Source organism: Mytilus californianus, unplaced genomic scaffold, assembly GCF_021869535.1.
Source record: "Mytilus californianus isolate M0D057914Y unplaced genomic scaffold, xbMytCali1.0.p SCAF_60, whole genome shotgun sequence".
NCBI lineage: Eukaryota > Metazoa > Mollusca > Bivalvia > Mytilida > Mytilidae > Mytilus > Mytilus californianus.
In genome coordinates, this window is record NW_026262713.1 from 743,162 (window position 1) to 759,490 (window position 16,329).

Here is a 16,329-nt window from a genome sequence, read left to right on the forward strand (position 1 = left end):
GGATAGACTCTTGAATTTTGAAAGAGTCAAATAGGATGAACGGATCATATAAACCCGAAGGCAAATATAATACAAGCCCAAACGAAAAAATATAAAATAGTCTAAATTGAAAACAACGTTCAAACCTATGATTGCGTTGGATAAAAACCGCAATTTTTATACGTGTGCAAGCAAAACAAATTTCTTGGTAGAGGGGTCTAAATACAGCACAAACAACATTTTCCAAAAGACCAAATGAGTGAAAAAGTATATTTTAACAAAACGCATTTGACTAGCAGGTCGAACAACTGATGTTCTTAAACCCTGCTGACTGCCATTGGCGAATGCCAAATAAACGGATCACAAGATGTAACAAAATAGATCTAATCATTAATTTATTACCAAACAGAAAACAATAAAGTTGCGGAAAAGATGGTATACTGCAAACATGAGGTGCAAAAATGTGTACACCATATCCGGATTTCGACAATAAATGTCTCTTCAGTGATGTGAGGAATCGGAACGGTATTTGGAAGGCCAAAAAATTACCTCAATTTAGGATAGACTCTTGAATTTTGAAAGAGTCAAATAGGATGAACGGATCATATAAACCCGAAGGCAAATATAATACAAGCCCAAACGAAAAAATATAAACAAGTCTAAATTGAAAACAACGTTCAAACCTATGATTGCGTTGGATAAAAATCGCAATTTTTATACGTGTGCATGCAAAACAAATTTCTTGGTAGAGGGGTCTAAATACAGCACAAACAACATTTTCCAAAAGACCAAATGAGTGAAAAAGTATATTTTAACAAAACGCATATGACTAGCAGGTCGAACAACTGATGTTCCTAAACCCTGCTGACTGCCATTTGCGATTGCCAAATAAACGGATCACAAGATGTAACAAAATAGATCTTATCATTATGTTATTACCAAACAGAAAACAATAAACTTGCGGAAAAGATGGTATACCGCAAACATGAGGTGCAAAAATGTGTACACCATATCCGGATTTCGACAATTAATGTCTCTTCAGTGATGTGAGGAATCGAAACGGTATTTGGAAGGCCATATAATTTACCTCAATTTAGGATAGACTCTTGAATTTTGAAAGAGTCAAAATAGGATGAACGGATCATATAAACCTAAAGGCAAATATAATACAAGCCCAAACGAAAAAATATAAACAAGTCTAAGTTAAAAACAACGTTCAAACCTATGATTGCGTTGGATAAAAACCGCAATATTTATACGTGTGCATGCAAAACGAATTTCTTGGTAGAGGGGTCTAAATACAGCACAAACAACATTTTCCAAAAGACCAAATGTGTGAAAAAGTATATATTAACAAAACGCATTTGACTAGCAGGTCGAACAACTGATGTTCTTAAACCCTGCTGACTGCCATTGGCGATTGCCAAAGAAACGGATCACAAGATGTAACAAAATAGATCTAATCATTAATTTATTACCAAACAGAAAACAATAAACTTGCGGAAAAGATGGTATACCGCAAACATGAGGTGCAAAAATGTGTACACCATATCCGGATTTCGACAATTAATGTCTCTTCAGTGATGTGAGGAATCGGAACGGTATTTGGAAGGCCATATAATTTACCTTAAATTAGGATAGACTCTTGAATTTTGAAAGAGTCAAAATAGGATGAACGGATCATATAAACCCGAAGGCAAATATAATACAAGCCCAAACGAAAAAATATAAACAAGTCTAAATTGAAAACAACGTTCAAACCTATGATTGCGTTGGATAAAAACCGCAATTTTTATACGTGTGCAAGCAAAACAAATTTCTTGGTAGAGGGGTCTAAATACAGCACAAACAACATTTTCCAAAAGACCAAATGAGTGAAAAAGTATATTTTAACAAAACGCATTTGACTAGCAGGTCGAACAACTGATGTTCTTAAACCCTGCTGACTGCCATTGGCGAATGCCAAATAAACGGATCACAAGATGTAACAAAATAGATCTAATCATTAATTTATTACCAAACAGAAAACAATAAAGTTGCGGAAAAGATGGTATACTGCAAACATGAGGTGCAAAAATGTGTACACCATATCCGGATTTCGACAATAAATGTCTCTTCAGTGATGTGAGGAATCGGAACGGTATTTGGAAGGCCAAAAAATTACCTCAATTTAGGATAGACTCTTGAATTTTGAAAGAGTCAAATAGGATGAACGGATCATATAAACCCGAAGGCAAATATAATACAAGCCCAAACGAAAAAATATAAACAAGTCTAAATTGAAAACAACGTTCAAACCTATGATTGCGTTGGATAAAAACCGCAATATTTATACGTGTACATGCAAAACAAATTTCTTGGTAGAGGGGTCTAAATACAGCACAAACAACATTGTCGAAAAGACCAAATGAGTGAAAAAGTATATTTTAACAAAACGCATTTGACTAGCAGGTCGAACAATATATGTTTATATATATACATGCAGAGTGCTACCTTTTTTGAAAGCCTTCCTGTCAATACTTTTTAAAGAAATTACCTATTTGTGTCACATGCACCACACACGACACTTCGGTCAAATACAATACAAAACAGTGGAGATTAGTATTAAAATATCTAATAACGTCAAAGGTAATCAAACTAAAAATATTTTATAATGCATATTCTATAAAGCATGTATAAGTCAAGTATGCAATATCTAAACTCAATTATAACAAAGAGGGTAACGAATACATTACTTCTTCACAAAAAGTGACTCACAACATTATACTTGACAACGACGAAAACATAATAACAATCATTGTCGTCTGTAGTGATAGCAATTTGAATACGTTATGCATGCATACCATGGACTGGAAATCAAAAGGTTAAACCCTGAATATGAAATCGACGGTTAATTGCTACAATTTTAAATCGTTTAAATCGTATAATATAAAGCTGTCACAAGGATAATAAGGCTTTATTCTGACTGAACTCTTAACATTGTATCTTAGAGCGGCAAGAGATATAAAAGGGATATTTGAACACTAAAATCGAAAAACCAAACTGACAACAAATTGGAAGAAAAAAATGAAAATTAAACAAAAGAAAGAAAAATTTAGTACACAAAACACAACATAATAAGAATTCATAAATCATTGCGATATTCAATTGCCTCACGAAATTGCCTCGACACATTTAATCTTATTTCACATAGTTAACTTCTTTAAGTTATACTTAACCATTAAATTAAATACGACTGAAATTTCATGATCAATAATCAGTCAAATTGAAAAGGTACTTTTTCAGACATTATTTGCTGAAAGATGTTCCCCCATTTAGAAATAATAGTTTTACAACTCGTTTCTAGATTAAATTTTCAACCACTGTCCAAGCAATTTTCTTAGGAATGTAAAGGCATATTTATTTTCATTCATGAACAACATTATTTTGACAATCATTATGGGTTCTTTTAATAATGGAAGTTAAATCATTATGACTGATAAAATTGAATGAAATTTCACTGTCTTCATATATACAGTTTCACAATAGTAATACAATAAATATAAAAAAACGACAGAATAATTTTTCATCTCTTCGGCTGTATTCTTAGTAGTAGCTTACACCACGGACACCTTTTTTATAACGTTCTCTCTTAGCAATTGTTTTAGGTAAAGAACTATTTTGTTACTTTTATACGTAAAACCAATAATGTTATTTAGCAACAAATGTTGCTGTGTTATCTCAACATATAAACAACTGATGAATTCAGATCTTTGATAACAAAATCTTTATAGGTTGTTATATTTTTTCAAATTTGTTTCAAAAGTATGATTATGATCATTAAATTGAAATATAAAGCGATACAATTGATCACTTCAACACGTTTTAATTTCTGTAAATTTTTAAGTAGAAGCAAAGTTGACTTATCAAAGTATATGCTTATAAAATAAATGTACACAAATTGCCTTTTCATTTATTGTGAAAATACAAGTGACGAGAAAATTCTGATCATTTTCAAAATGAACATTTCTAGTCTGAATCAGTGTAAATAATGACCCATTTTCTCTTGCAAGTATTTTTCTGAAGTTAAAATCAAATGTGATTACATTTCGTATTATGTCCAACTTTGACGTTATTCGATATATGACGTCACGCTATCATGTGATACGAGATATGCGATACAGGATAGATGATACAGATTAGAGAACAGAACCTATCAAATATTCAACAAATCAGTTCTAAATATATGACAAATGTAAGTATATGCTCACTGCATGCTACAATAATTCATTGCTCACTGATGGCGTCGTTATTCTCTTTGAATTGTTTCCATAGCTCCATTTAATAATTTTCCTGATCACTAATCTATGTGGTTATGCATCTATACCTTTTAATACAAGATAATTAGCGGTACCTTGACCGCAATTCTTTGTCATTTGGCTTAACGTATTTTTTTAAAGATATTCACTTATTATTTGTAAATATTCATTGTGTCCGTCTTACGATTCCTTTGCATCCAGTTCGTAATCGTTGTACATGCATCTGCTCCGTTCTGTACCAGCATATGATATATTTCTGTATGAAATGATTTCAAAGCAACAAGCAAAGGAGATAATCCATCATCTGTACACTTATTTAAATCTGCTTTGTTGTCTAGTAGTATTTGTACTATTTCTTTATGATTCTGCTGACAGGCTATAAACAAAGGAGATGCTCCATCATATGCACATTTATTAATATCTGCCTTTTTGTCTAGTAATAACTTCACTGTTTCCACATGATTATGTAGGCACGCAACAAACAAAAGAGATGTTCCGTTATTTTCGCTCTTATTAATGTCAGCCTTATTATCCAGTAAAACCCTAACTATCTCTATATTATTATCCCGGCAAGCAATTAACAAAGGAAATGATCCATTATCTGCACTTGTATTAACGTCTGCCTTATTGTCCACTAGTAACTTCACTATCGCTATATGATTATTCTGGCAAGCAACAATTAAAGGCGATGATCCATCGACTGCAGCCTTATTAACATCTGCCATGTTGTCCAGTAATACCTGAACTATCTCTATATGATTATCAAAACAGGCGGTATACAAAGCAGATATGCCTTCATGTCTACACTTATTAATGTCTGCGTTGTTGTTCAGTAATATCTTTACTACCTCCATATGATTTTTCTTACAAGCAATATGCAATGGAGATGTTCCATCAAGTGCAGCAATATTAATATCTGCCTTGTAGTCCAGTAATACTTGTACTATTTCTATATGGTTGTTTAAACAAGCAAAATACAAAGGAGATGCTCCTGAATCGATTCTATTAATGTCCGCCTTGTTGTCCAGCAATAATTTAACTATCTCTGAATTGTTGTCTATACACGCGATTAACAAAGGAGATATTTTTTTATTATCACAATTTGTCATATCTGCTTTGTGCTCGAGTAATATCTTTACTACTTCGAAATGATTCATGTGACAAGCTATGAACAATGGAGATACATTATGCTTTGCACATTGATTAACGTCTGCCTTGTTCTCAATTAATACCTTTACAAGTTCTACATAATTCTTTAAACAAGCAACAAACAAGGGAGATTCTCCAATATTGTCACACTTATGTATGTCCGCATTGTTGTCCAGTAATAGTTGAATCATCTGTTTATGATTATTCTCGCATGCAACTATCAAAGGTGTTTCTCCGCTATATGCACACCTATTCATGTCTGCATTGTTGTCTAGTAATAACTTAACTATCTCCACAAAATTCTGCTGACAAGCAATAAACAAAGGCGATGCAAAGTTACCTGTACCTTTATCAATATGTGCGTTGTTGTGTAGTAATACTTTTGCTATTTCTAAATTATTATTCTGACAAGCAATATACAAAGGAGATAATCCATCATCTGTACACTTGTTAATGTCTGCTTTGTTGTCCAGTAATACCTTTACTATCTCTATATGATTATTCTGACAAGCAATAAACAAGGGAGATGCTCCATCATCTGTACACCTATCAATGTCTGCATTGTTGTCAAGTAATACCTTTGCTATCTCTATATGATTTTTAAGGCAAGCTATAAATAAAGGAGTTTGTCCATGTCCTGCACACTTACTCATGTCTGCATTGTTGAGCAATAATAATTTTGTTATAGATACATGATTTTCCTGACAGGCATAATACAAGGGAGTTTTTCCGTCATTTCTACAAATTGTAACGTCTGCTTGATTGAAAAGTAATAGTTTTACAATCTCGATAAGATTCTCTCGACAGGCAACAAATAAAGGAGATGTCCCATCTGCTGCTTGCAAATTAGTGTCTGCCTTGTTATCTAGTAACAGTTTTACTATCTCTTTATGATTTTTTTGACAGGCAACGGACAAGGGAGATAGTCCATCATCTCTGCATTTATTGATATCTGCCTCGTTGTCTATTAATATCTGTACTATTTCTTTATGATTCTTCTGACAAGCAATAAACAAAGGGGATTCCCCAGAATCCTTACGTTCATCAAAACTTTCATCATCAAAATAATGCATTATAGAATAAGATGTCTTGCGTGTACATTTATTGATATTTGCCTTGTTTTCAAGTAAAATTTTCACTATATCTATGTGATTCATCTCACATGCTAAAAACAAAGGAGATGCTCCATAAAAGTCACATTTATGGATGTCTGCCTTTTTCTTTAGTAAATCTGTAACTACTCCTATATGACCTTTTTTGGCTGATATACACAAAGGACTCTCATTATTTGAGTTGCACTTGTTCACATCGAGACCGTGCGTTATGCACCAATCGATGAAAGGAACAAAATCGAACCTACAAAATTGTAACATGACAGAATTGTCGTAAAAACCATAGGGTTGAGCTATTTTTTGTTGAAATGAAATATCAAGTGTATTCAAATGGTTTAAGAATCTTTGTCTAAACGCTGGTGTTTTCATATTGATGTTATGAAACACACACGATAATATACCAGCAGACCAGTCCTTAATCATTCTTTCTATGTACATATAATGATATTCTAGCGGTACAACAGTGATAAGCTGATCCTCGTCATCTCTTTTGTCTAACAGTAATCTTTTGGAAATAACCCAACTATCTGCATTTTTAATTAAAAACTGAATCATTTTTCGTCCAAAATAGAAAACCAAGATGTCAAATATTTTATCATGTATAGTTCTGTAAAATCCATATTTTTTCTTTATAAAAGTATGTTCAAGTGACTCAATTTTATTTAGAAGGATAAGTCGAGATGTTCCTCTGGAAAGTCTACACGCCTCACATGTGTTTTCTATTATTGTTCTTATTTTTTCATCTATATCCTGTGTAAACAATTGCTCAAACAGTATGTTGTTAAACATAACACACAAAGCCAAAGCACAATACTTTCCAATATCTTCAATTTCAAGTTTTTCAATCTCTACTTCATACACTGCAAATGGATTCCTAAAAAAATCGGAAGCATTAAATTCAGGATTATCTTTATATAGTTTACAGAGAAGTGGAAAACAATCATATAAATCACAGTACTGAATAATCTCTGAAGCCTCTGTTTCCAGGTATAACTCTGCTATGGACTGCTTCTCTGTTTGTGTTAAACACAAATCTTCTGATAGCAGGTTACAAACACATGTCGTGAAAATATGTAATAATGTAAACTGCTTGTCTTGATACACTTGGATCCGACAAGCCACAATAACTTTTGTGAGTTTATTTTGAATCAGTTCGGTTATCCGTTCAATGACAGAATTCCAACTGTTAAAGCCATACGGGTTTAGATAATGAGTTCCACAAAAGTCATCTATAACAAACAACTGTTTCTGATTTGGATTGTAAAACTTAATAATGTCATTTGGGTTTATTATGGGAAGTATATCATATCCTTCATCTGCCAATTTAAATGCCACAAAATGTAGAGTTGCTGTTTTCCCAACACCAAAACTAGCAACAATAGTAACACAGCTGTTCTCTTGTACTGATTTTAGAACATGTTTGGCACCCCTGGTATCAACAAAGATTGAAGGATCCATTTTCCACTCTTCCAATTCTTCATCAATTTGTTCTGAAATGTAATTTAGCAATTTATTCAAGTTATAATAATTTGCAATTTGCACTCAAAGCTTTTTATGCATATCGTGTTATATAACGAAACTTGATTTTTGATTGGCTTACATGTGTTGGCTGCAAAATTTAACCAAACAATAATCAACTCTTTTCCTTGGATCAGTTGTTCGCATTTGGAACTGTGGAAAAATATCCAATCAGATTAAATGCAATGTATTCCTATTTACCAGACAAAAGTGCATTTCAGCCTTGTTCCCAGTATATAAAAAATATAATAAAAGGAGGGAAGATTTAAAACAAACCACACTAACGCTTTATAATAAAAAAAAAGTATGTTGAAAAAGTTCTGTCTTCAAACCGAATATACCGTTCATCATTCTGAGACTCTTTGTCACTTTTCCTCTTATATCTTGTAGTTCGTTACTGTGTGTGTTGCATTGTCGTTTGTTTTTTGTTCACTTCAGTGTTTCTGTTGTTTCGTTGTTTTCCTCTTATATTTGATGTGTTTCCCTCGGTTCTGGTTTGTAACCCGGATTTGTTTTTGTCTAAATCGATTTTTGACTTTCGAACAGCGGTATACTACTGTTGCCTTTATTCCGCTCGTCTAGTATCAAAGCATAAAAAATATGCTTCATTGCACAATGTCATGTTTTCTCTGACTATTTATGACGTCTTTACACTAAATCCATTGGATGTTGTACTGATTGATAAGTTAGTCTTAGATGCATGAATTGTTTAGTAGTTGTTATTGGCCTTGAACTAGCTGGCAGTAACTGCGAGTACTCTCAGATCTGTGCGAAGTGTCTTTTTGTTGTTAGGATGTTCAAGTACCCGTCCACGTCCACTCTGTGTTTTTGTTGGATATACTTCTATTTGTATCCATCTGATGAGTTAAGCCTTTTCCACCTGATTTGTATAGTTAGTTTTTATGTTGTACTGTTACACCACTGTCCAGTTTAGATGGAGGGTTTGCACCTTCAAACTAGTTTAACCCTGCCATATTCGTCATGTGCCTGTCCCAAGTTTGGAACCTGCAATTCAGTGGTTGTCGTGTGTTGCTGTGTTTCATATTTGTTTTTCGTTCATTATTTTTTACATAAATTGGACCATAATTTTACTCGTTTGAATTGTTTTACTACTTTTTGTATACTACTGTTGCCTTTATTTACATTTGTCATTTCGGGTCCTTTTATAGCTGACTATGCGGTATGGGCTTTGCTCATTGTTGTAGGCCGTACGGTTACCTATATTTGTTAATTTCTGTGTCATTTGGTCTATTGTGGAGAGTTGTCTCATTGGCAATAATACCACATCACCTATTTATATTCAATACAAGATATATTCTCTGCAGAAACAGCAATTGATAGAGAGGAAGTGTAAACCTGACAAAAATACTTTAGATGACGCTTTCGGTGAGCTCTATCCGATGAGAAGCTAAATTAAAAATGAAAATAACACGTTATAAATTTCATGCGCTTTTCTTGATTTACCTTCATCAGGAACGCTCAAAGCCGAATAATTGAACGCAAAGGATGTGTAAGTACCGGAAACGTTGAAGAGCTATAAACCAAAAAGGACCGAAAATAGCAAAATCCATCTAAGGCCAACTTTGCCTGAGGTAGTTGAAACCTTAGCTTCTGTATAATTTCAAAATTTATAACAGGGCAGTTTTTATATAATTTGTTATAAATCATGTCCGTACCGAAGTACTGACTACTGAGCTGACGATACCCTCGGGGACTGATAGTCCACCAGCAGACGTATCGACTAAGTGCTGCAAAAAATGAAAACAACACGTTATAAGTTGCATGCGTCCGAAGCGCTTTTCTGGTTTACCTTCATCAGGAACGCATAAAGCCGAATATTTGAAAGCCAATGATGTATAAGGACCAAAACCGTTAAAAAGTTAACATTATACAGTTATTAAAGATGCATATCGGAAGCTAGTTCATGAAATACAAATTTGATATCAACACCTTAAGAAAATTTCTTTAAAAAATGCATTTCAATAAAGAAAAGTCAAACAAAATAAATGCAAATAAAATTTTAACACTACTGTTTGGAAAGTAGAGGAAATATTACTGGTTAAACATTGTAAGGGATCGTAAATCCGATTTCTGTGAGTCGTAAACGTAATAAATTATTTTCATAAGCTTCATAATTGTAGTCAACAATTTGATTGACCGACTTTTAAACTTTCGGTTATTTTCAAGCTTTTTCCTTACTTTTGCATACGCTTATATGTTGCTGACTGTTCAAATAATTCTTACCTCTTCTGTTCCAGGGTACTGTAAACATGTCTAAAAGTTTTGTTTTAAGCTGAGCACATTCACCTAGCATGTCTTGACCCCCTAATCTTCCTACAGCCTGTAAAGAATTTAAACATTTCACTTCTAACCAGTTAAAGTCGAAAATGTGCAGTTTTAGTACTCATTTGCATTGCTTTTTCCGCGACCATTTTGAATTGGTGTGAATTGTACTCAATATTCCTCAACTGCAGTCGAAACCATACTCAAGAGTTTTAACTTGTCTTCACCTTATTTTACTAAGCAAGATAACTATCATTTTTTACAGTCTGAGTCATCCTTTAATTAAATCAGAACCACACTCGACTAATTTTTAACCAAACTCGACAAAGCATGAACCATTCTCGATCATTTACTAGCATTCAGAGTGATAAAATTGGTTGTAACAAATATTTATATAAACATTATGTGTAAGGATATTTAAGTTAATTCCTATTCATGTATACTTTTATTAAGTTTTATTATATTATGCATATTTCAATATTAAGTCTTTTGATTTTTACTATAAAAATTGGTTTTAACAGTAAAATATTTCAACTATGCTGTAAATGTTTCGTTTTGTTTTCCTGTTATCCTTAAAAGTCATGCCACCGATACAAATGCATTTATACAATAATCAATATATTATGTTTATTTTCTTCAATTATTCAAATCTACTCAAACTCTATATACATGTATCTTTATTTTAAACGTAAGATTGTATTATACACTCATATACACCATTTTGCTCCATATATACATAGATAATTGACTTATTGACAAATAAATTATTTTTTTGTAAACTAAATTTGATAAACACTTTGTAAATCTTAATTCCTTTTAATAAACAAATTAAAAATGTTATACCTGTAAATCTATTTAGTTGGAAAGGATTTAAGAAAGGACTTAGGTTAGTTTACCATTGTTATAAATAAACTGCTATCAAAACTCCAATATTAAAATTTATGTAAAAGACAAATGTACTTGAACAAAGTTGTATTTTAGAGGCTTTTTAACAGGATTGATTAATTGAAAGACCGACAATTGGGAGGTCTCTATTTGGGTAATCCTGACACCCCAAGTTGTGTTATGCGACAAGAAAAACATTAAAATATGCATTATCTGACTTATATACAGTAAAAAAAAAGATTTGCAGGATTTGTTTTTTTTTAAGATCACACTAACGAGGGATATTCTCTTCTTATGCATTTAGGTATAAACACGCCCCATGTCTCATTTTACTGTGAAATAAAACTCACTTATTAATCTACATATAACTTTAGAAATCACTGTCCAGTTACAATAAAAATGTAAATGTTATTGCATATAGCAAGCCACTAATGAATTGTTACGAAAAACATGTATCAGCTTGTATAAAAAATCACTTTGTAAGTGTTTTTTTTTTATTATTATTAACTTTATAAAAGGGGATGCTATGTTTTTCTATTGTTTCATGACAATTTTACCGCGGAAAAACAGATCAACTTTTCAATTATTTTCAACGACTTAAAAAAATTGAGAATCAGGACGACATATAACCTCCCGGAAAATGAAATCTGGTAATTTGGTAGAGTAAAAGGTATATATAAATGTAAATAATCATTGATGCACTTGAGACGCGAAAAACTGATCTTCAAGACAATGTGATTCAGTAAGATTATAAATCCTACACACTGAAGCGATAAAATTTGGCTTGTTTTATAAGTGTTATTAAATACTTTGCATTGTCAAAAATACATCTATTTCGCATAATGTTACTTTATTGTAGCGATAAATTCACAAAACTTCTCATTATTTTTTGTTTTTAAGATAAAATGTGCGTTAAACACGTTTTCTGATATTTCAGTCTTATACTTGGAGGAAAGGATTGGATTGTTTTGCCATAAAACCTAGAAATTATGGAAAATTGATAAGGACAACATCAGTTGGCGTTAACAACACTCGATTAATATCAAATGAATAAAAAGTGTTCCATTTTAACCAGGGAATACAATGACCTTATACGGGTCATTATTGTATGCCTTGAAGGACATGTCGTGAAACTTAGTATCGTCCGGGTGGCTAATTCAAAATAATGACCAATCGTTCTAAAATAAAATAACTCCATATAGGTATAAAAGAAATATTAAGTTTTAGATACATTAACCTGTTCAAATTCTTAAACCGGTATAGTTATCAAAAAAAATATTCTTAAAGAAATTTGAAATAAATTATAATTCTTGGAACATTTTGGTACGAAAGGTGTTCATACTGGCTTTGCGAGGAAATATTGGACAAAAAATACTTCTTAAGAATGTTTGCTACTCATATTTTTTACTTTTTGTCAGGTGTTAGGAATCTCTAGTTATCCATAAAAGCTTGTTATTTTGAAACAGAGGAGCGAACATCCCCAACGTAGATTATAAAATAAAAAAAAGGTATTAGCAGAACAATTACAAAACTTTAACTAAAACTACTAAACATTGATCAAAGGAATTTGTAATGAGATAAAACTATTTGATGATGATAGACTACTGAAAGACATTATGAATTATATAGATATGACAGACAAGGAGGAGGCTTTTATTTCTTAGGACTAACCAACTGTTTTTTTTATCAACAATGATTAGAATCGGGTAGATTTATGTTTGATTAAGTTTAAAGTGGAAGTATTTAGAACGATTTGAGTCAAAGATACAAAAACTTGTTTCCTAAAAGAATGATTTTACTCCAAAATGTATTACCATGAGCCGATCTATAATGCATGATTCTCAATTGCTATTTGTTTTGACATTTTGATGTCGATTTGTAACTTGTCGAGTTTAGAGTCTTAATTAAACATATTCGTTGACGACAATAAGTATGAATAGAGAATTCATTGAATACACATTAAACGGACTTGAGTTTAAAGAACGTGACTCGGGATCGAACATACTTTCTAATAAGACAGTTATACTGAGAAAATAGAAAAAATCTAAAATACAATTACTAAAAGCCAGTTTAAGCCCTCGGGGTTTTTCAAGGTTATAACGTTGAAATAGACTCTATGTGGACGGAGCAAATAAATAAAAATAACAATTTCTTTTAAAGTATGGAAAACAAGAGATCTTCCTTGAACAAGTAAATCTAAATTTTTAAAACATTCGTTCTATAAATTACTGGACATATAAATAAAAAATACACAACATATAACAAAATAAGAAACAAAAAATATGTAGGAAATTATAAGAAACGGAAAAAAAATAATTTGCTTGAAACACTTGTTATTTAAAAGAAAAGAATGGTATCAACATGAAAATGTTTGTTAAATTTTTCAAACTCAGCAAATTCAGTTTGCATCAGATCATCAATTAAGATATTGATCAATGGAATGCAATACACATTTTTTTGGTTATATACCTTGCCTTGGAATATAAACCAGAGTATTTCATATGTCAATGTTTCGAATGATGGAAAATATTTGGACCAATGCCTTTTCAAGACATTACAAAAATAAGAGTTGATTGGTTGTCAGGGTTTTTTTTTTAAAAATAAATCAAATGATTAAGTACAAAGTTAATCCTAGTTTGGGAAAGCAATGCTTTCTATTTGTCAACTTCTAATGTCTCAGTAGCGATATACCTCTGCTTCGCTGTATTGAGTTTAAATACATGTATCTCAGTTAATGCGTTACGCACGTTCACACTATAGGGACTTCATTAACAAGTGCGTGCTCCTTACACAAAAGCTACTCTAACAGAGTTATGAGGAAGAAAGACTAAACTCGTCACTACAAAAGTTTTATGGTCACCATCACGAAAAAGGTAAAATAACAAAATAAAACGATCTCCATGTAAAATTCAAAACGGAAAGCCCTTTATCAACTGGAAAAATCAAAATCTCAATAACATCAAACAAATGGAAAACAACTGTCATATTCCTGACTTGGTACAGGCATTTTCTTATAACAGTCTCTTGGATTAATTTGCACTGCTCATGAGTGAAAATTGGAACCACATTTGTTTAACGGTAGAATCATCAAACTTGGCAATAATGTACCTCTAGGGGTAGGTAAAACAATACAATTTTTTTTGCATAGCTCGCCTTGTTCTGTTATACGAGTGAAATCAGTGACAAAATCCTAAAGGATACTTTATTTTCCCATATGATTTTTAAAAATCCTACAGGGTTTTAAGAAATCCTATAGGACAAAATCATCATCCCGTAGGATATTTTTAATATCCTACGGGATATTTAGATCCCTTAGGATTTTTTATCCTTTAGGAGAATTTATCTCCTTCGAGATCAAATTAATATCCTACAGGATTTAAAATCCTGTAGGATTTTCAAAAATAATGTTATATTCTATTGGATTTTTTATGTCCTATAGGATTATCATGAAAGAGTTTTTCTCAGAAACTAATGTACACTAGTATTATATTTTTTCTCCTAAGGGATTTTTTTTTGTCCTGAGGGATTTGTTTCCTCCTATAGAATATTTATATATAAATATATTTAAAATTGAGAATGGAAATGAGGAATATGTCAAAGAGACAACAACCCGACCAAAGAGCAGATAACAGCTGAAGGCCACCAATGGGTCTTCCATGCAGCGAGAAAACCCGCACACGTAGGTGGGCCTCAGCTGGCAATATATAAAAATGTGTACTAGTTCATTTAAAATGGACGTCATACTAAACTATAAAACATATAAATGAACTAAAATTAAAAAACATACAAGACTAACAAACGCCAGAGGCTCCTGACTTGGGACAGGTGCACAATTGTGACTGGGTTAAACATGTGATCTCAACTCTCCCCCTTTACCTCTAGCCAATGAAAAAAAAAGAAACACATAGCAATACGCACAGTAAAACTCAGTTTAAAAGAAGTCCGAGTCCGATGTCAGAATATGTAACAAAAGAAATTAAGCAAAATGACAAAGATACACACACAAAAAAATATTACTAAGTAATTATATTTTACTTAAATTAAGTAATTTACTTATTACTAGGAATTACTTACCAATTACTCAATATTACTAGCAATTACTTATATTTTACTAGATATGACAATAGTTTATTGAATCAAGTAATTGTTTTACTAAAATTTGTGTCTATTAAAAAAATTACCAAAATAAGAGGTTATTCCTTATAGAAATGATTGCCCTAAACACGCTTTAAATTCATATCTGCATTTATGAAAACTATACCACATAGAGAAAAACTTGAAACTGCTAACTATATCACCTGTACAAAATCTAGAAGGGAAATTATAAGTCAACTCGACTGCCATTGTAACTCGCACCAATGTATGAGTTATTGCACCTTAATGAAAATTAATCTTTTCGGTTCTTCTCCCCTCCAACTAGTGTTTTTTGATAGGATACAAAGTGTACTAATGTATCTAATAAAAAAATGGAAAGAGACAAATGTGGAAATAAATATTAAACTTTACGTTTATTGCAGATCGTCTTGCTACTCCATATAGTATTAAAGTTAAAAAAATCTAAGTAAAATCATTAAATTCATAAAACGTAGAAGTCCGTACACGATTTAATTATGACTCCATTTTTATTGCGCTTAAAACACCATATTAAAAATAAAACTTATTTTCTGTCGCCCTCCACATCTTAATTTAACATTTGTACAATTGGAAATATGAAACAAAATCACCGTTTTATTGAGTTGTACGTAATATTCAGCTAAATGTTAAGTTATCATCCGAATTCTTTTTTTCATATGAAACCGAGTAGATCGTTTTGATTTTAATTTACAAAAAAATATTCATCGTAGTTTTCATATGTAGGATCCCCTGTTTTAGAACCTATCCATGTTAATGCAAATTCCAAGATTTCAAATCTACTGAATTGAAAAATTAAATATTAAAAGAGGAAATCTGGTTGAGGTAATTTGTTACTGAGGACTACATAATACGTTATCTCAATGAAGCTGATTACTGTAAATTCAGAAATTATTGCGATGTTTTTATTATTGCGAAAAATGCGACAGGGTAATAATCGCAATAATTTAAACTCGCATTTTGAAATTTTTTAT

At 31.8% G+C, this 16,329-nt stretch overlaps 2 protein-coding genes across 2 annotated transcripts; both read right to left on the reverse strand.

The window, feature by feature from the left end:
• Positions 1 to 4,429: 4,429 nt before the first annotated feature.
• LOC127707248 (ankyrin-1-like) lies at positions 4,430 to 6,079 on the reverse strand. Its single transcript, XM_052211798.1, has one exon. It carries the CDS (start codon positions 6,077 to 6,079, stop codon positions 4,430 to 4,432), a length of 1,650 nt encoding a protein of 549 aa, XP_052067758.1.
• A 79-nt stretch (positions 6,080 to 6,158) lies between these two features.
• On the reverse strand, positions 6,159 to 10,370 carry LOC127707249 (uncharacterized). Its single transcript, XM_052211799.1, has 3 exons — positions 10,301 to 10,370; positions 6,209 to 8,028; positions 6,159 to 6,164 (listed from the first exon to the last, which is right to left on the reverse strand). The coding sequence occupies exons 1-3, from the start codon at positions 10,368 to 10,370 to the stop codon at positions 6,159 to 6,161; spliced, it is 1,896 nt and encodes a 631-aa protein (XP_052067759.1).
• Between the last annotated feature and the right edge of the window lie 5,959 nt (positions 10,371 to 16,329).

Excerpts from the sequence above, each read along its gene's own strand:
- LOC127707248 (XM_052211798.1), bottom strand. The coding sequence starts at position 6,079 with ATGAGTAAGTGTGCAGGACATGGACAAACTCCTTTATTTATAGCTTGC.
- LOC127707249 (XM_052211799.1), bottom strand. The coding sequence starts at position 10,370 with ATGCTAGGTGAATGTGCTCAGCTTAAAACAAAACTTTTAGACATGTTT. Across the intron at positions 8,029-10,300 it reads AGTACCCTGGAACAGAAGAG|AACAAATTGATGAAGAATTG; the intron begins GTAAGAATTATT and ends ATTACATTTCAG.